General features: G+C 42.2%; 1 protein-coding gene across 1 annotated transcript; it reads right to left on the reverse strand.

Annotated features, from left to right (window-relative positions):
• Positions 1-4,586: 4,586 nt before the first annotated feature.
• LOC112402490 (B-lymphocyte antigen CD20-like) lies at positions 4,587-19,441 on the reverse strand. The gene is made up of 7 exons (XM_024749461.1): positions 19,276-19,441; positions 12,983-13,145; positions 12,414-12,533; positions 11,185-11,241; positions 9,230-9,466; positions 8,154-8,255; positions 4,587-7,290 (listed from the first exon to the last, which is right to left on the reverse strand). The coding sequence occupies exons 2-7, from the start codon at positions 13,127-13,129 to the stop codon at positions 7,057-7,059; spliced, it is 897 nt and encodes a 298-aa protein (XP_024605229.1). The 5' UTR covers positions 13,130-13,145; positions 19,276-19,441; the 3' UTR covers positions 4,587-7,056.
• Positions 19,442-20,041: the final 600 nt, after the last annotated feature.

Consider the following 20,041-nt stretch of genomic DNA (forward strand, 5'->3'; position numbering starts at 1 on the left):
TATAATTGTTCTCCAGTTTGTGAGTCACCCACCCAGCAGTTATGGGATTTGATTTTATTGTGATTGCGCCCCTCCTACCATCTCATTGCGGCGTCTCCTTTGTCTTTGGATGTGGAGTATCTTTTTTGGCGAGTTCCAGTGTCTTCCTGTCAATGATTGTTCAGCAGTTAGTTGTGATTCTGGCTCTCCTGCAAGAGGGCGTGAGAGCATGTCCTTCTACTCTGACATCTTGGACCAATCTCTCAGAAGTCATTTAAAGTGATAACTAGTTACCTATTTTCTTAACATCTTATTTGGATTCCATAGAAGGAACTTAGAATAGTGGACCTCAAACTGCTACACATTAGAATCACATGAGAGTTTTTAAAAATGCAAGTTTTCTTAAAAGAAAAAAGAATTATGTGTCTGCTTCATTGAATAAGTTTTAATGAAGTTTTTTTACCATCTTATGACTTGGATTGTTCCTGTCATAAACGTAGATTTACTGCAGCTGTTTCCTGCAAAATGCAAAAGCATAACTTTAAGTTTCATTTCCTGTACAGATAAAAGCACAGAGAGTTGTTGATGGATCCCTGGGCAGCTCTTTCCCTGCAGAAGCTGATGAAAAATGGTGCCCAATAGTTATGCTATGAGTGCTTCTTGACATCTTAGGGGGCCAGTTACTTCTCCCTTCCTTGATCTCACCTGGTTCCTGGAGTAATACTGCTCCTGTCTGATGCTGCAGCCCACAAATTTGTTTCTACCATATTGGCTGTGCTGGTTGTTCCTATCAAAGCTGAGGAAATATTGTTTTGAAGATCAAAAACACTGTAAAAGCCACACACAGTTGTCAGTCAGTTGTTAGAATGTTAATAAGTTGGCAGTGAAACGCCTGAAGTGAAAAGTGTCCAAACTTTCCAATATCCTCTTGACTGCTCACCAGTGACAGCAGATTAATGCCTTAATGAAATTTAATGATGTAAATTCGATAAAGGCAGGAATTTTTGTCTGTGTTGTTCACTGCTTATATCCTCATCACTTAGAACCAGGCCCACGTGCAATAAATATTTGAATTTGTTAAATGAAAGGTACCCTGTGCCTATCTGTGCTTGCAGGTTTTAGACCACCCACTGTTCTGGGTAACTTCTTGCCCTGTTTCTCAAACCATCGGTTATCTCTCTACCATCTTTTACAACCAAACATTCCCAAAGCAGAATCTTCTCTCACAGCTTAAATGTTTCCATGTCACATTCAATTTTCAGTGAATTGCAGTCTTTCTTCTCATCTTAATACCTTTCTAAAATTGTTTCCCCTAATACTGCTAGTGACGACCTGTTAGCTGTATCCAGTGAGCTCTATTCAATCCCTGTTCTTTAGGATTTCTCAACAACACTGCTCTGCTTCCTCCTGGCCCTTTGAGATGCTTGTCCTTCCTTAGCTTCCCAAACAGGACATTCTCTTAAATCCCTTTCCTACTTTCTTTGACATCCTCAATTTCATCTTCACTAATTTCACTTTCTCAGACAGCCAGATGTGAGCATTCCTTACAAGGTGTCACCCTCCCCTGGGAACTCTCATTCATTCCCATAACTTACCAATTTTAGGTGAATTCTTCATGCAGTGCCATGTTCTTTCAATCCTGTTCTCTCATCTGATTTTCAAGCTTGCATTTCCAGCGATTTGCAATGCATATCATAATGAATCTTCAATCTATGATGTGAAATCATAGAACTGCTCCATTCTGAGCTCATGATCCAGTTCCCATGCTTCTCCTTTCTCAGCTTCCTATCTCCCTCTTTTAGCATCATCACCGTCTAATGCCCTTCCTACTTCCCATCATCCAAACCCAAAGCTGAGAGATGTTTTGATTTCTTCCTCTTTTTCACTCCTTATATCTAATAAATTCCTTCACATTTATTAAATCCTTTCTACCCCCAAATGTCTAAAATATAGCCCCCCACCTTTATTTCTAGTCTTTAATTCAGGTCTAGCTCCTTGTTTACTCCTATTGTCTCACTTGTTTTATAAACTATTAATTGTAATTTCTTTCTTCCCTTCTCAGTTCACCTCCAATGATTCTCTAATGCTTATGGATTAAAGTCCAGATGCCATGAGCATTTAAGACCCTGCATAGTGTGGTTCCAGCCTTTGTCTATTGCCTTAAGTTAATTACACCCTGATTTAACCATGATCCATCTAGGCTCTTCTGATTGGCTGTGAACACAACTAGAATGTTTCTGTTTCATCCTGTGTAGGTATTGTTCCTCCTACCTGGAATGTTCTTTTTCTCTTATTATATAATTTCTACTTATTCCCTAAGATTCAACTCAAATCCCTTCTATTCCATGAGATTTCCTGGTAATATCCTAGCCTTCATTGAGCTCGTTCCTATAATATTATGGAGCAATTATTTTGTGCTAGGCATTGGAGCCTTTTACTGTTACTTAGTCCTTCCTGGCTATCTTATGTCACTTATCATCTCTTTTAAAATTATTTTTATTGGAATACAATTCACACATCTTTTAAAATTTTTTAAATATATTCACAAAATTATACAACCATCATTGCACCATTATATAATTACAGAATATTTTCATCTTGCCAAAGGAAACCCAACTAATTAACAATCACTTTCTGTTTCTCCTGCCCCCCTGTCTTCTGCCTATATCTATTTTTTGTTTTTATGGATTTACCTATTATGTGCATTTCATATAAATGGAATCATATAATATATAGTTTCTTATATCTGACTTCTTATACTTAAAATGATATTTTTAAGGCTCATGTATGTTATGACATGTACCGGTACATCATTCCTTTCATGGCTGAATAATGTTTCATTATATGGATATACCACATTTTCTTTATCTGTTCATCAGTTGATAGACATCTGGGTTGTTTCCACTTTTTGCCTATTATGAATAACGCTCCTATGAACATTTGTATAAAAGTTTGTGTGTGATCCTGTGTTTTCACTTTTCCTAGGTATATACCTAGTAGTGGACTACTGAGCCTTACCTTATAGTAATTCTATGTTTAGCTTTTTGAGGAACTGCCAAACAATGTTTCAAAGCAGCTACACCATTTTACATTACCACCAGCAATGTTTGAGGGTTCTAATTTTTCCAAATCCTCACCAAGCTCGTTACTTTCTTTTTGATTATAGCCATCCCCATGGGTGTGAAGTCATATCTCATTGTGGTTTTGATTTGCATTTCCCTAGTGACTAGTGATGGGCATCTTTTCATATGCTTATTGACCATTTGTGTATTTTCTTTGGACAAGTATATATTCAAATCCTTTGCCCAAGTTTAAATGTGTTATTTGTCTTTTTATTGCTGAGCTGTAAGCTTTCTTTATACGTTCTGGATACTAGACCCTTATCAGATATATAATTTGCAGATATTTTCTCCCCTTCTGTAGGTTGTTTTCACTTTCTTTTCAGTGCCCTTTGCAGCACAAAAGTTTTTAATTTTGATGATGTTCACTTTTTAATTTGTTTATGCTTTTGTTGTCATACCTAAGAAACCATTGTCTAACCCAAGGTTATGAAGTTTATACCTATGTTTTCTTCTGAGTTTTGTAGTTTTTGCTCTTATATTTAGGCCTCTGATTCATTTTGAGTTAATTTTTGTATGTGATATGAGGTAAGTGTCCAATTTCATTCTTTTTTGCATGTGGCTACCCAGTTTTCCCACCACGGTTTTTTAAAATATTATTCTTTTCCCATTGAATTTTCTTGGATCCCTACTGCTTACCTTTTAACATATATAGTTTTTATCACCTCTAGTTAGGCAGTAAGATTTTTGAGGGCAGGGGGTTTCTCTTATATTTAGGTATACCCTCTGTACTTAACAGGTTGCCCTACCCATAGTAGGTGTCTGATGGATAGATTACTAACGTCTGTCTTTCCAACCAGATAGTAAGCTCTTAAAATGAGAGGACTTGCTTATTTTTGCTTACCGGTAGGCTGGGATCAGTAAGTACTTTTGGATGATTGAATTAATGATTTCCCAATGATGAGTTCGTGTCTTACTTCAGGATTTTTGTTCTCCCTTGCAGCAGGATGCATACTAGGTAAGAGTAATTTTCTTACAGTAAGTCACCAAGGGAAGAGGTGAACAAGGGGCAAACATGACTCCATGGGAAAATCCTAGCTTAGCTTTGATTTTGCCACCATATGATTCTACCATATTCATTTTAGATTGTTTGGTCCTCTTAAGCTCAGAACACATAACCAGGTTTTGAATGAAAGGAAACCCCTTTAAGGTTTAGACTTAGGAAATTTTCCGATTTGTGTTTTAGGTGATGTACCAAGAATTTAAAACAAATCAAATCCAAGCTACCATTTCTGTGTATTGGACTTTTCTCTTCTGAAAGTGTAATAAAAATGAATTCCCTGGTTTTTAACCAGTGCCAGTACTTCCTATTGGTGGGCTTTGACAAGGCCTAATGTGTGAAAACACATTTTGAATAATGAGAACAGGAAATATGTTTCTTCCTTGCTCATGGTTTCTGCAGCTATAAAAGTGATTTGCAAAAGAAAAAAAGGAAATACGCTAAGTATCCAATTATAGAGGAAGGGTGAATTTATTCTATATTGATTCAATGAAGTGCCAAGTTGCAACTAAAAATAATACTTAAGAAAATTATATACCAGTAAAGAAACATATTTATGATATAAATTTAAGTATAAAAAGATTACATTGTGCAATGATTGCAACTAGGTAAAATTATGTACTGTTGTGAACTAAGGTGATCAACCATCCTGGTTTGCCTCGGGCTATCTGGTTTTTAGCACTAAAAGTCCTGTATCCCAGGAAATCTCTCAGTCCTGAGCAGAGTGGGGTGGTCCGTCACCCTACTATGAACAAATTGCCTAAGAGATAATTGGGGAGAAGGTCATAGCAAGGATTTTCATTCTTTTCTAAGAGTAGACATCAGTGGTGTCTCGTTATAAGGAGTTAATGTGAGGTCAGAAAAAACTAACTATTTGAGGTCATAAAAATGAATAAAATAAACTAAAATTCTTAAGGAAACCATGAGTTTGGAGAAGGATGCTCATATATATTTCAGAAGTGGAGAAAATGAGATAGAAATAAGATCTTGTCTCTTTTGAAGGTTTTCTCACTGAATTTTGCCTTGAGTCTGCCATTGCCACAACCTCTTCCCTTTCCCCTAGTCCAAGGCAGGCACTGGTCCTAGTCTACCACCATATATTCCAGTCACATTCTGGACCGCAGACAGCAAGGAATGTGTTATTAATGACCTGTTCCAGGAAAATTTTCTACAGGAATATGTGTGTGTGGTAGAATATGTTGACGTGAATAGTCGATGTCTTGACATCTTACAGTTCAAACCCAGATTGGGATTATGTGAATATGAGCTTAAGGCTGCTGGAGCCACCCATGGTCAGAATGTTACAAGAGTAAAGAAGATTAGAGAAACACCATGTTGGAGTCATCTGCTGTAGAAGAGAACACACATATAGTTTTATTCATTTAAAGCCATTTTCGAGGACATAGACTGAAACGTCCCACCTCCTTTTTTTTTTTTTTTTTCCTAATCACAGGAATTATCTTCCATTGGTGGTCAAAGTGGAAATAGCACTGAGAGTGGAAATTACATTGTCTGTGTACCTACCAGAGTCTGACAGCACTCGGCATGTAGCAAATGCTCAAATGTAGCTGATAGCTTATAGTGACGTCTTCCTATTTTAACATTCTTTTTATGTAGGGTAGTAACGTCTCTGAGTATGAAAAAGAATCTAGAAATAGGGTAAATATTCCCTGAGATTTGGCATCATAAGTAATTATGTTATTTTCAAGCATGATCTTCTTTCTCAGAATGTCTATAGCACTTAGTGTCTGCATTCTATAATCTGACAGCTAATTGTATATTAATGATTTTTCAAAGGTTGTGAATGTCTAAGTCTTTTTGTCCCCAAGGGGTAAAACCTGACTTCTGACTCTTTTGTGTGTTTCTCAACACCTGTTTCATGCTGGTCAGAGAGCAGGTGCTGATAAAACCTGTTGACTTGGCTCTAGTAGTTTATGTAGACATTGGATAGGCAATTTGGTTATTTCAAGCATTATAGCATTTGAATAAGAAGATCTAGGTATGAAACAGGCTCTCAAAATTACTTGCTGTGACCACTGACAAATTACCTTTACTTATTTATTTACTTATTTTCTCTTTGAACATTTGTAAAATAGGGATAGGGATTTTTTTTCCTTGATCGTGGAAGCTCAATTGCAATTATTTGATAAAATACTTGGTGAACTGGAAAATATTATACAAATACAAGTATTGATTATCCTTTGTAATTTGGGTACTCCTCATGGCACTTTTTCTATCATTCTTTCTTCCTTTGCCTAAAGGCTAGAAGTAGGTAGACAGTGCAACCAAGAGCCTAGAAGAGGAGTTAGGGGAAGTTAAGACAGACGGAGATGTGTAAGCGGTGCAGTTTGTACAAAGACAGGGGTGAGGACTGGCCACTTAGAGCTGCCCCAGTGGGGTGTGGAAGCCACAGTGTCAGCCCCATATAAAGATAGACGGAATGGGATCTTTATTGTACCTCATTATTATTTTTTGCTTTCCTGAAAGCAGTGGTGCAAAAGAGACTCCTCGAAAAATGTAGATGTGGAAGGAATTAAAGATAGCTTAGGGACGGCATGGAGCAGTCACTTACATTTTTCATCTGGTGCAGAGTCTCCCTATTGCAGAGGGAAAAAATGAAAAAACAAACGAACTACTACTGCTGTGACTACTACTACACCTTATCCAAGGAACAGGCCAGTGAGAAACCACATTCTGAAGCCCTTATTCAGCCTATTTTTTTAACGTAAGAAAGCTGTCCTAAACAAGAAACATGATGATACAGTCTACTACAATGGCCTATGTTCATCCTCTGAATGAGGACGGGGCGAAGGGAGCTGTGGTCACTCCATGCAAAGACCAGAGCGACATGGAGGCTGCGTGCAGAGTGCCTTCAGAAATGGGGGTAAATAAGTCTCTTGGAAGCTGTGAATGTTAATGTCTAAAAAAAAAGAAAACAGAAAACAGAAAAAAACTAGTTTAAGGGACACTATCATTTTCTGTTGGTGAGGCTTCCTGATCTTGGGGAGGTTCTGGAAAGGTTATTTCTGTTTCTTCTTCTTCTTCTTCTTCTTCTTCTTCTTCTTGGACTGGAATAATTTCAATGTCCTCTTCATTCTTTGGTTGGGAAGAAATTTCAATCTGCTCAACCACTTCTTCTTTTATTTCAATTGCCTGTTCCTTTTTTTCTTCTGCTGACAGGAGAACTACGTTCTGGAACACAAAATTGAACCAACTTTTCTTGACCTTTATCACTGGCACATTTCTCAACAATCTGTATGCATATCAAATGCCTCCTGGTTTTTATGCTATTCATGTTACTTTCTATATGCTTCCCAGTACCAGGATTGATCTCCCAGATGCTCAGATCCTTATCAAATCACTTATCAAGGCTCATCCTCAAGGCGAGCAGACACTTGCCTGGAATGATAGCACAGTGTCTGGGAAATAACACTGCAATAATAGAGGAATTTAGATTTTAGTTTTGACTGGCCTTTATTGGAGATAACCTTGGGAAAGTAACTTTCTCTCTCCAATCCTGCCTTCCTCATCTGCAAAATGAAGGAATTGACGATGATTTCTAAATTCTCTTCCAAAGCTAACATCCTATGGTTCTGAAGCAGTTGATAATAGACCTGTCACTGGGATATTCATATCTCCCAATTGTGGAGCCTCTTTGAACCTATTGTTTTGGAAGAGGGATTAGAAAGAAAGAGGGGAGGAGAAGGGAATACTGAGAAATGAGGTGCAAGAAATAGTGGCTTTAATCAGCCTTCAGCCATCTTGTTTTTATGCATTAAGTATGGAATTCTGAAGTCAAGAGGGATGACTTGAAGTCCAGCAAGGTTAGTAAGAGGATGTACATAGCATAGGACTGTATCCTCTGTCTAACCTTTAAATCTATTTCAGATTTCAAGACACTTTTCTCCATTACTGGTATTTTCTGCTTTCCAGAAATATGCTAGGATCACTTTTCGTGATGTTCCCAGGCTCATCAGATTACACTCTGCGTCAATGACTCTTTGTAGATGTGATTTTCCTACAGGGAGTTTGTGAACAGCATGGCTTCTACTTACAGCTTTGGGTCTGGAGCATATTTTTTTCCATTCGTTCTCAACAGTGCCAGCTGTCACAAGTTTCTGGAGGAAGGCAAAGAGCAACATCACTGCAAAAATGCCCTGAAGAACAGAAAAGTGAGGGTGAAAAGGTAATAATGAAAATACAAGAACATGGCTGGTGCTCAGTAAGTGACTGTGGACTGAAAGATCGATTCTTTAGGGAAATAATGACTGACTGTGAGAACTGCTAGTATCCGCATAACCCTAACCCTTAGCACAACTCCTGGCACATAACAGATAGGGCATGTTGCTGACAGAAAGTAAAGCAGTAATAATTAGTTGAAGAATCAATTCTGTGTAGGCGAGAACAATTATTGAGTCCCAAATTGAACTGTATCCAGCTTTAGGTGGTATAGTATCACACTAAGGAAACCTCTCCACACTTGGGAGATGCATTTTTCTCCCCTTCAAGCTCTACACTAAAAACTCCTTGAGGGGGCTTCCCTGGTGGCGCAGTGGTTGGGAATCCACCTGCCGATGCAGGGGTCACGGGTTCGTGCCCCGGTCCGGGAAGATCCCACATGCCGCGGAGCGGCTGGGCCCGTGAGCCATGGCCGCTGAGCCTGTGCGTTCCGGAGCCTGTGCTCCGCAACGGGAGAGGCCACCGCAGTGAGAGCCCCGCGTACCGCAAAAAAAAAAAAAAACTCCTTGAGGCAAATGATGTTTAATACAACTTAGGTTCTTCAGTGTTCATCTTAATCAATAATAATAATAAATTTTCTGTTAATGATATAATAATAATAAATGTTAAAGCAAACACTTAAATAGCACTTTCTTTGTACCAGACACTGTTCTAAGTGCTTTCCATGTATTAACTCATCCCTCAAAACAGCCCTATAAATACTATAAACAGTAATAAATACTATCACCTTCCCCATTTTACAGTTGAAGAAAATGAGACAATGTGATCAGAATTCTTGCTCAACGCCATATAGGCAATAAGTAGCAGACACAGACAGTCTGGATCTAGAGTTGATGGTCATAAGAAAAATGCCATACTTCCTCCCTGAAAATAAATCCAGTTTCACACTTACCAAGAACAAAAACCGTATGCTGTCACAATATTGCATAGATAGAGAGTTTTTGTCAGCGGGGTTAGCTGGTTCACAGTTGTATATGTTAATGTGTGGTGTGGGAGCCTTAGTAAGGTTCAGATTCTCCATTTTAAAAAAATGGGAAATTGTCAGATTAAATATGTCCATGATCAAAAAGATTATTCCAGAAATAGCAGCAAAGAGGCTCAATGAGTTCATTATTATTCTCCCTCTGACCTGAAATAGAGACATAAAGATTTATTAATTGAGTTTAATTACCAATTGAAGAATATAAGCTAGGAAGGAATTCCAGATCCCATTCCCCTGACTCAGAAAGGCACTACACCTAAATCATACTAAGTTCTATTTCTCTCAGTTGTTTTTAGTCTCTTTGTCACTATAAAATGAAAAGCTTCATGTCTGAACCTTGTCCCTTTCGCAGATTTCCCCATCTCACTTATGCCACCACCATCCAATCAGTTCATCAAGAAAACATCCTAGGAGTAATCCTTGTACTTCCTTTCACTGCCACTGCCACCAGAATACTAGTAGACATTCAATACACAATTGTTGAGTAAATGAAATGAATAGTATTCAGATTAGATCACAGTGAAGCAGGATGGTATTGTGGGTATAGGTAGGGAAAGAGCACATAGAGCCCTCTAGGTCTGTACCATCAAGTGGAAACAAGCAAATGGTAACACCTATTCCCTCCCTCTCGCCCCAGGTTGCAGTCAGCCCCAGTCTATCATCTTTCAAAATACAATTAAGGCTGATGTCTCCGGGTAGCACAGGTAAGAGGATGTCAGTGTGAATGTTCTACCTTGCCGAGATGATAAGAGTTCGAAACAAGAAGGTATGTGCAAAAAGTACCATAATGGTGTGGGGTTATTGATCATTATCTTAAGACACATATTTCATCCCTGGTTGTATGACCTACAGATGGCAAGTCAGTAGGACTGACTGTATTTGGAGAATAAATACAACTTGATCTTCATAAACAGTTTTTCTTTTCCCCCAAACTGAGTTTGTCAGACCACCTCTAGACAGGAGCCATCTCAATCTCCTCTATCTCCATTGACTTCGGAAGTGACTCAAATTAGTAACAGCTTAGTAAGTGGAGAAAAGTTGAAGAAGGAAGCTTGCTGGTAAGCTCTTGACCTGTACAGAATCGGGGTTCTTTCTGGGTGTAAATGTGTCCTGAGGGGTTATATGCACAAGACCACTCTAGCTCTTTATAGCCTCTGAAGCACCCTCATATATATTACTCCATTTTATCCTCAGGAGAGTTTCATATGGTAGCAAGGACTATTATCTCCATTTTATAGGTTAAAATTCAGAGGTACAGGGCTTCCCTGGTGGCTCAGTGGTTGAGAGTCTGCCTGCCGATGCAGGGGACACGGGTTCGTGCCCCGGTCTGGGAAGATCCCACATGCCGTGGAGCGGCTGGGCCCGTGAGCCATGGCCGCTGAGCCTGCGTGTCCGGAGCCTGTGCTCCGCAACGGGAGAGGCCACAACAGTGAGAGGCCCGCGTACCGCAAAAAATAAAATAAAATTCAGAGGTACATAGGGGTAAACTGACTTGCTCAGGGTTACAGCTGAAGGTTAACTAGGACTTGAGTCAGTCATAGCGTTGATTAAACAGTTTTCCTAAATGCTGGTCTGAGAGAAATGACAAGATTTTGAAAGAAATCTCAGTCTCACACAGCATCTCACATTCCTAAGACCATAAGCATGCTCTTCAACGATCTGCCTTTAATTCTGTTTCCATGAATATCTCATTTCCATGTTTTTTATGAATGAAATCACAACGGCATCATAGAGGATCTTTTGCTTCTTCGGATTGAGCGATAACTCAGTGCTACTGTAACTCCAAAGGTCTTCAAGGGTCCTTCTTTTCAACTGAGAAAATAGCTACTTCTCTGATGTGTGGGAAAGGACATACGATTACTTGCCAAACTCTTCATGGAGTTTTTCTCCGCTGCTGCCAGGAGTGATCCAGAAATGATATACTGTAAAAAGAGAGGTGGTGGGTGGGGAAGGGCAGGGGCGAGACGGGAGAAGCAGCAGAGAGAGAGAGGGGGGCAGAGAAGGAGATCACTTTTTAACATTGAGAACTGGTTGTAAAAAAGCTATCCACACTTTCAACCACTTTCACTAAGCTATCCCGTCCTTTTTAATGGATTTATTCATTTTTCAGCATATTTCTCCTTTATTCAGCTCAATGCCATGCAGTCCATGCCTTTTATTCAATCAGATGGGGAGCTGTGACTAGGAATATAGTAAGACCAGAGGCAGAATTCACATTTCCACGTCAATTAGTACTCACACTGTGAATCTAAAAGTTTTATTTTCAGTTTTCCTTTTTGTAATTTGGGGAATTGCTCTTTGGAGTTCACAGTGTTTTAAATGGCGTTGATGGCAATGATGAGTGAATTGATGTAGAAGGAATACTTGGCCTGAATGTCGTAGGCACTTCATTCAAACATGGGCTGCTACAGGAAGTGGTCATTATTTCTCATCTTCCTTTTCTACTATTCAAGCTGTAAGATGGAGGAAACTCTTTCACTAATCCATCTCTCCTTGTGCTGAAAATTTCAATCCTGGACCTGTCTTCACAGTCACATCTATGAAGGTGTAATGGTGATGAAAACATCACCGTCCCATACCACATCCAGACAGGGTTACAAGCTTGGAAAACAGGCATGTGAAACAGCCATAAGGAGTACTACTCTGCTGATAAGTGAGGGGAGATTTACTTGGGATGGGACTAATTTCACCACGTGAGATAGTAACTAAAGAGAATTGTAGGGAAGAAGGACCAGGTGGGAGGAAGTTTGCTTTCTGAAACACCATGCTCTACAGTCCAAACGTATAGTACCCAGCCCGCTTCATGCTGGACATTGACTTTGGAGAGGTCCTGCTCTGAGAAGTCTTTCCTCCCTGTGTAGATCCATGTAGGGCAGCTTTCTCTGAATTCCCATGAAGCATGACCACTGACTCTCAACCATGGGATTCATGCTCAATGCAGTCAACCTCTCTTTCCACTAAATCACGTCAACCAGATAACCTGTTCCCTACTCCTGTGCTTTCCTCAACACAGAAATAACCTGGTATATTTCTGTGGCGCTTTTTAACCTTTTTGTCTGTATCGCCCCCCAAATGGTTGTTAGTTTTTACTTACCATAATGCCTCCCCAGAGAGGGTACCACAGAGTTACGCAGATGGGTGCATAGACCTCCGCGTGAAGCAACAGGAGGCCGCCCAGGGCAATGTGGAAGAGCCCATTCATAATCTGGACAGCCTGGGGAGAGAATAGGGGCACTGATGGATGAACTGACGTCATCGTCAGGTCAGAAAGTGAAAGTGAGGCCGGAAGCCCTGGTTCCTGACCTGGATGGGGCTGTGTAAGATGTCCAAAGCAAGCGGTGAAGGTGCCAAGACCTTTTTCTTGTTCTGATTCATTTTCCCCACCACCTGGGGCGTTTCCAAGGCAGGTATATGTGGTATGCTGGTGATGAACTGGGATGGAAGACCCCTAACTATGCAAGCCTCAAGATCAAGTGGGGGCATACGATCACCATGATAGTCTCTCTGTACGTCCCTGATTTGGCCCCCTGTGTCAGACATAAAGATCACCTCAGGTGGAATCAGATACCTTCCAGTCGGACTGAATTTTGTACCTGGCCTACAGCATCTGCTTCTGTAGGCCAGAGAGTCCCTAGGATGTGGAATGGAGGGCAACTGACTTACCCCCAAAGCCTTAGATTCCCTCATGAAGAAGCTCTGTGTGGCGCCCACCACTGAAGGCACCCTCCTGGGAATTAGTTTCTGAACAGGCTGCATGGCAATAGGGCCTGCCGGGAAAGCTCCACTCATGGAATTTCTGGGCGTCGTCATTTCACCCTCAAAAGTCCTAAAAATAAAACAAATAATAAAATGAGGAGAGAGAACAGGATTCTTGGCAGTCTTTTATCTCGTGTTGTACACCTGAATACTTTCCTCTGTATTCTCTCTGTGGGTGTCACTGAAGGCAGACACGGCCTCTTCCTAGTGACTTTGGATCTAAAGCAAGGCCTCCTGCCATGTTCTAAGGCAGGATCTGGAGGGGGCATCTCATGCAAGGGTTTATGGGCCCAGGGATCCCAGCCAGTATTTTTTTTTTTTTTTTTTTTTGCGGTACGCGGGCCTCTCACTGTTGTGGCCTCTCCCGTTGCGGAGCACAGGCTCCGGACGCGCAGGCTCAGCGGCCATGGCTCACGGGCCCAGTTGCTCCGCGGCATGTGGGATCTTCCCGGACCGGGGCACAAACCCGTGTCCCCTGCATCGGCAGGCGGACTCTCAACCACTGCGCCACCAGGGAAGCCCCTGCCAGTATTCTTGACAGACACATTTGGGACATGTTTTCTCTTTGTTGAGAACGTCACGCTCATATTCTCTATGTTCTGTGTGTCTGTCATTTCTGGATGCTTTTCTCGTGCTTTCATATTGGAAAATGTGTTCTGTGTGGGCTCGTCCTTGTCCCTTTGCTTACCTGCTTTTGTCCATTGGGATGGGCCAAAGTCACCGTGATGGAGGATGGTGAAGACTGTTGGAGTCGAGAGGGGCCAAGTCAATCTTCCCTCCTCCCGCTAACTCTGCCACCTTGAGTAAATCACTTCAAGGAGGCTCTTGAAGGTTCTGTGTGAGACTGTGGCCTCTGAATCAGACTGCCTAGGTTTAGATCATGATTCTTCTATTTGCTGTGAAACTCTGGGTAAGTTCTTTAAACTCTCTGGGCCTCAACTTCTCCAACTGTAAAATGGGGATAGTAATCATTCTTATCTCATAGGGTTGCTGTGAGACTTAAATGGGCTGATGGTGTGTGCATGGCTGGTTTCTTTCCGTTCAGGGATAGCTCAAATGTCAGCCTCTCAAAGAACCCTTTCCTGAACCCTCAATCCACAATGCATCTCTCTCACAACATCCCATTTTATTTATTTGGTAGCACTTATCACTGTGAGGAATTACTGTATTTGCTTGCTTGTTTACTGTCAGTCTCTCCCCACTAGAATATAAATTCCTTGTGTTCTCTCTTGTTTAGTATTTAAAATTATGCCTGGATTTAGTAGTTTCTTCATGAATATTATTGAAGAAGTAAATGTATGCAAAACACCCATGTCTGGGGCTTCCCTGGTGGTGCAGTGGTTGAGAGTCCGCCGGCCGATGCAGGGGACACGGGTTCGTGCCCCGGTCCGGGAAGATCCCACATGCCGCGGAGCGGCTGGGCCCGTGAGCCATGGCCGCTGGGCCTGCACGTCCGGAGCCTGTGCTCCGCAACGGGAGAGGCCACAGCAGTGAGAGGCCCGCGTACCGCAAAAGAAAAAAAAAAAAAAAGCACCCATGTCTGAATCATTATTAGCTGCTTTTGTTTTTGTTCTTGTTCTTAATATTTTTACCTTTAGGAGCAGTAGTTTCTATTTTTCCCATCTGAAAAATGAGAACAATACCACTTTCAGAGACATGTTGTGAGAAATAAATAAGTTAACGTAAGTGAAAGTGCCTAGTACACAGGCAGAAAGTAGTAAATGCTGTTCGTCCTTCATCGTGATCAATTTCTGAATAGAAATGTCCCTTTCCAGCTCTAACATTTTAAGACTGTTCTACCTTCTTCATCACGTGATTCCCTTCAGTATTCATTTCTTTATGTCAGTTACTTTCATGAATTCTATTGGGTCTTTCCTGGGACCTGGAAATCTCTCTTTAGGGACGCAATTTTGGTCTTGTCTTTACCGACTGTAAGTCACGTAAGGGGCCTTGGAGGCCAAGGCTGTCTGTCCAGCTTACTTATCTTCCTAAAGTCACACAGGGCTGGGCACCTGCAGGTATGCTGGAAGACAGGGGCTCGGGAGTCTCCCAGGCCTCACATCTGTACCCACTTCCTAGTAACAAAGACATTTCACATCTGGCATCTCATCTGAGCCTCACAGGGCAGACAAGGGATGAATCGTGGCCTCTGTTTTGTAGAAAGGGTAACAAGGGCACCGAGAAGTTAGGTAACTTGTTCAAAGTTACACAACCATCAGAGATTTAAAATGAGGGCTTGGACCTAGCCAACAAGGTCTCTGTGGTACCAGGCTGCTTTGTCCCCCGTGGGGAATAGGAATTCAGCCTTTCACTTATGAATCTCTTCCTTTTCCTTCAAATAGATGTGCGATTTGGATGACTATAAATCAGTTGAAAACAGAGTATCTGTCTGGGCCATGGCTGAAGGGGAAGAGGGGAGGCTGTGGGAGCTTCACACCTGATTTTACCCCAGCCCTAGATTACCAGATGTCATGTGCTCTTAGGGATCCGCTTTGCACCACAAACCACCCCGCAAGACCACCAACAGGAGGGAATATTTTAATATAGACCACTAAGGTGTTTACAGACGGATTCAGGCAGAGTTTTTAGGGCCAGTCAGACCTCAGAAACCATTCCGTTCATTTGATAAATGAGGAAACTGTGGCCCAAGGATGAGACATGCCTTGTTAAAGACCTTGCACTTAGTGATGGAACCAAGCCAGAACGGCAGCCCCTAGGGCTCCGAGGCTCGTGCTTTCTCTGCTGCACCTCGGGCTGGACCACACAGTTAGAGTTGCTCACTGAGCGCGCACTCTGTGCTACTTAGTTCCCACCCTCCCGCACCTTCCCTGCTAAGTGGGCAGTTTCTTCTTTTCTGCAGTTGTGGAAATGGGGCTTCTGAGAGCTTAATTAATTTTCCCACCGTAAGTATGGAATGAGCTGAGGTTACCACACTCCTCTCCAGAGGGCTCGTTTTAATGAGGACAACTTATAAAGCAAAGGTCATCAATTATCTGGACAGAAGGAGATGACTGGACTACCATTGTTCTAATTTCTTCTCACTTTTCATCTGCCTAAGGCTGTGTCTATATTATTAGTCAGATAAACCTCTTATGTGAACAAGTCCTACTTGGGCTTTGTCTGCCATGACTAATGGCAACAATGACCATTGGAGGGGAATATTTTATTTCTCTTAAAATGATGTCTCACTATGGCCACTATATTTCTACAAAGCCTGCAACACATACCACTGTAAAATAGTTTATAAACACAAACATACTTGTTTCTCTATGCTACTTCATTTTTTATGGCATGTGTGTGTGTGTGTGTGTGTGTGTGTGTGTGTATATATATATGCATGCCAGGTCATTGTAGACTGACTGGGTAATGAAAGCTTTTATTCATTTTATTCTATGGGAATATGTGAAACTAGACCACAGACTCATCAGGTTATTGTAGATTCCTGTAGCCTTACCCTATATATTTTTTTTCTTTAATTGTTCACCATGACTGTTTGTCCCAACTGTGTGTTTTCCAACACACAGTTATGCTCAAAGACGAGTTGGTACACTAGTAGTGGTTACTGATCACATTGGTCAAAATGCGGTCATAAGATTTTATTATCACCGAACTATGCTAAAATCAGGACTCAGTTTATCAGACACTGCCCTGTTTTATTACAGCAATTTCTGCAAATCTTCTTGGGTTCTTAAAAGGCACCACTATTTCCATGTCCTTCTACTGAAGAAGATCTCACAGCGTTTATGGGCTTTGGTTTGAATAATGACTTTTAGGTCTAATACTTCCATCATTTACTCAGAAGTTCAAAGCTGCCCAGATTTTGTTACCTCCACTTCCTCCTTTGCCGCTCAAATAGTTTTGCATTTTCATCCCTTGTGGCCTCCTGTGCGCTTGTCTCTGAGGAATAATATTCTTAATACTTCCTTTTCCTCTGCCTTTGCTCTACAGCCCGTCTCCTTCTACTGTGTCGTTAGTCCTTCAAAGAGATTGGTTGCATCTTCAATCTCTTGCTATATTTGGGGAGTATTGAGCTAGTCCTAGCTCTGTTGCTTGCTACCTTTGTGATCTGATCTCTCTATTCAAAGTTTTGTTTTGAGAACACGAGATAATTTGCAATTTATAAACTACTAAAGGCTCAACGAATAATTATCATCCCTGGAACCTCTGTTATGATTAAAATGTGCTGCGGTGTCTCCCCAGTCCCAAAACCCCTTCCTTTAATCCAGGACTGTCCCAGCCACTGCCCAGTCTCCCCAGTCCTATACTCCCAGCGTCTTAAAAGCTTCCTCTCTGCTTCCACTTCCTCACTACCCACTCACTCCTCGACACTCGGCGGCTGCTTCCTGCCAGAGCCACTCAGGTGAAACTGCCTTCTTCAAAGACTGTGCTGCAGGGTCTTCCCGGGCATCCCGGTGGTTAAGACTCTGTGCTTCTGCTGCAGGGGGCACAGATCTGATCCCTGGTTGGGGAACTAAGATCCTGCATGCCACTACGACCCCGCATGCTGCGAGGTGGGGGCATAAAAGCTCCACGAGAGAAAGAACGTGCTGCAAAGCCAGGCATCATCCCTCGGATGGCTTCACATCTGTATCCCTGTCACCCAGGCTTAAAAAGTTGGAGCCATATTCCGCTCCAGCTCCTTCGTCTCCCACATGGAAGCTAAGTCAGGTAGTTTCTACCTCTGTAAAGTATCGTATTTTGCAGGTGCCAGTGTCACCTCATGAGTTTCATTCTCATTTCCTCTCCTCTCATTTCCTCTACTGGTTTAGCACAGAAATCTTGCTTTTCTGCCTTCTGTCTCTCTCTTTTCTAACCCATCCCCCACAAGGCAGCTAGATCAGACTCCCTTAAATCCCTGCCGAAGTGACGCTGAACTTGAACTCATCTCTGATCTGTCATTGCCTGCCAGGGAAAACCCTTTACCTGGTCGCTCACAGCCTCTCCGTAATCTCTTAAGCTCACATCCCACTACTCCCCACAGAGCCACTGGTCTGGATGCCTCTCCCGCTTTCTTCTTTGAACCCTCTCAACTTTGAAATGCTTCTCCTCCCACCCCCTTCACTTTCAGTGCCGCTGCCCATCAGACGTTCACATCACCCGAGGCTCTTCCTGGCCAGGAATTCTCCTTCAAAGCCCACAGCTCTTTGCATTCCTTACTTGTCACCAAGGGTTCTCTTTCTCATGTCATATTGTTAGTCCCTCTAATGGAGTGTAAATTCCTTTTGGGAACGCCTTACTGGGATTACACAGGGAACCTGTTTCCTGTACACCATGAGCTCAAGAAATGGTAAACTGAACATTAAACTGAACTACTTCCTCGGGACAGGTTTACAGACACTCGGGATGTCGGACCAAAAGGTGATTGATTTCCTCTCACCGGTCAGTCAGTGTGATCAAGCCATGTTATGGGCAACAGGGGAAGGGAATGTTATAAACTGGTTTCAGGAGACCGTGACGGCAGGGTTAGAGGTCGTCTTTGTCGGCCTTCATCAGATCTTCCTCTAGTCTCCAGTGCCCACTCTCTCTCTCTCGGTTTCTGTGATGGATTTGAGGCAGGGTTTTGTGCTCGATTTGGTGTCCACCAATCCCCTCCAGAAAATGTTCGCCCGAGAGGCTTAACAACATCTAGGGGTATTCACATTTAGTGGGATAGCTTTGGAGACAAAAGCATTTAAAGCGAGAGGCGTGGAGTTATTTTCGTTACAGCCGTGACTGTTTATTTTCTTATTTGGTTCGAGGCTGTTCTAAGAGCGTTAGGATTTTAGCTCATTTATTCTTCATAACGCAGTGGGTATTACTATTGCCCCCGCTTTATAGGTGAGGAAACCGAGGAGCATAGAGGTTTAGTAACTTGCCTGAGGTTATATGGCTTGTTGATGGTAGAGCTCAGGTTTGAGCCCAGCAGGTAGTAACCGTGCTTTAATCTACATGTGGCAATTTACTACTTTTGTAGATTGGCCAGGGTCATTCTAGAGAGAGAGAGAGAGAGAGAGAGAGAGAGAGTGAGTGGTTAAGGTAGTAGGTGGACAGACAGCAGGCCTTGGTATCGCCTTTCCTCAAATGATGACACTATCAGAAGACCTGACCAGGGAAGCCCTAGAATTAAAGCCAAGAATCTCCAGTCTCCCAAACCATCCTATGCCTCATGCCTTATCTGTCACTCCTTTTAGACACTTAAGCAGGGCGAATGGATTCCTTACCTGAGTCTCCAAGGTCGTAAGGCTCAAGGGCTGACGTGGATGCTTGCTGCCGAGTTCGCTTAGACAGCCAGGTTCTCAAGTACACAGCGGGCGAGTGAGATGGACCAGGCCTGGGATTGCGGATAGATACCAGGTGACAGGAAATTAGTGGCTTCTGCTACCTTGGGTTTTGCCCCCAATTACTTTAGTTTAATACACACTTATCAGAGCTGGAGAGGATATACAAAAAAGTTTCTGCCTTACCAGGAGGTTTCACTTCTTGAAAAAGATCCCAGGGGACTGCCGGGCGTACTTTACACTGCCTTAATTAGAAGAACTATGTAGGCCCCCACCCTGTAAGCAGGTGTGGATGGGGGGTCCCCAAGGGCACGAAGGGCTCTAGAAATTCTGCAAAGATGGGCTGTTAGGACTTTTACCTTTTTCTGTTACTTTTTAAGGAATGGGTGGGTGGGAAGGAGGCATCCATGCAGAGAGATTGAAAAATTATTAAGCCCGTACCCTTGGAAGTGTCGTGTGTATCCTCTTCAAATGTCATCCTCATTTGGCCGCACTTAGGGTTCGAGTGGGACCGTGTATGTCTCGTGTTGAATTTAGTAGAAATGGCCTAAAAATATCTTTTGGTGCTGTGGAACATGTCCCCAGAAGCTTGAGGCAAGAGTTCCATATTTGGGGATGTACATTGAAATAGTACTTTTACCTACAAACCCACCTTTTCCCTCCATCTGTCTAGTACCCTAGCGTCCCCTCTCTTTTCAGTCAGGGCCAG

Source organism: Neophocaena asiaeorientalis, unplaced genomic scaffold (genome assembly GCF_003031525.2).
Source record: "Neophocaena asiaeorientalis asiaeorientalis breed wild unplaced genomic scaffold, Neophocaena_asiaeorientalis_V1.1 scaffold43, whole genome shotgun sequence".
In the NCBI taxonomy this organism is placed as follows: domain Eukaryota; kingdom Metazoa; phylum Chordata; class Mammalia; order Artiodactyla; family Phocoenidae; genus Neophocaena; species Neophocaena asiaeorientalis.

Bases quoted from the DNA above. Each gene is read 5' to 3' on its own strand.
- LOC112402490 (XM_024749461.1), bottom strand. From the start codon at position 13,129: ATGACGACGCCCAGAAATTCCATGAGTGGAGCTTTCCCGGCAGGCCCT. The intron at 12,534-12,982 runs GTAAGTCAGTTG...TTCTCTCCCCAG, and splicing joins GGGAATCTAAGGCTTTGGGG to GCTGTCCAGATTATGAATGG. The intron at 11,242-12,413 runs GTAAGTAAAAAC...CTCTTTTTACAG, and splicing joins CTCTCTGGGGAGGCATTATG to TATATCATTTCTGGATCACT.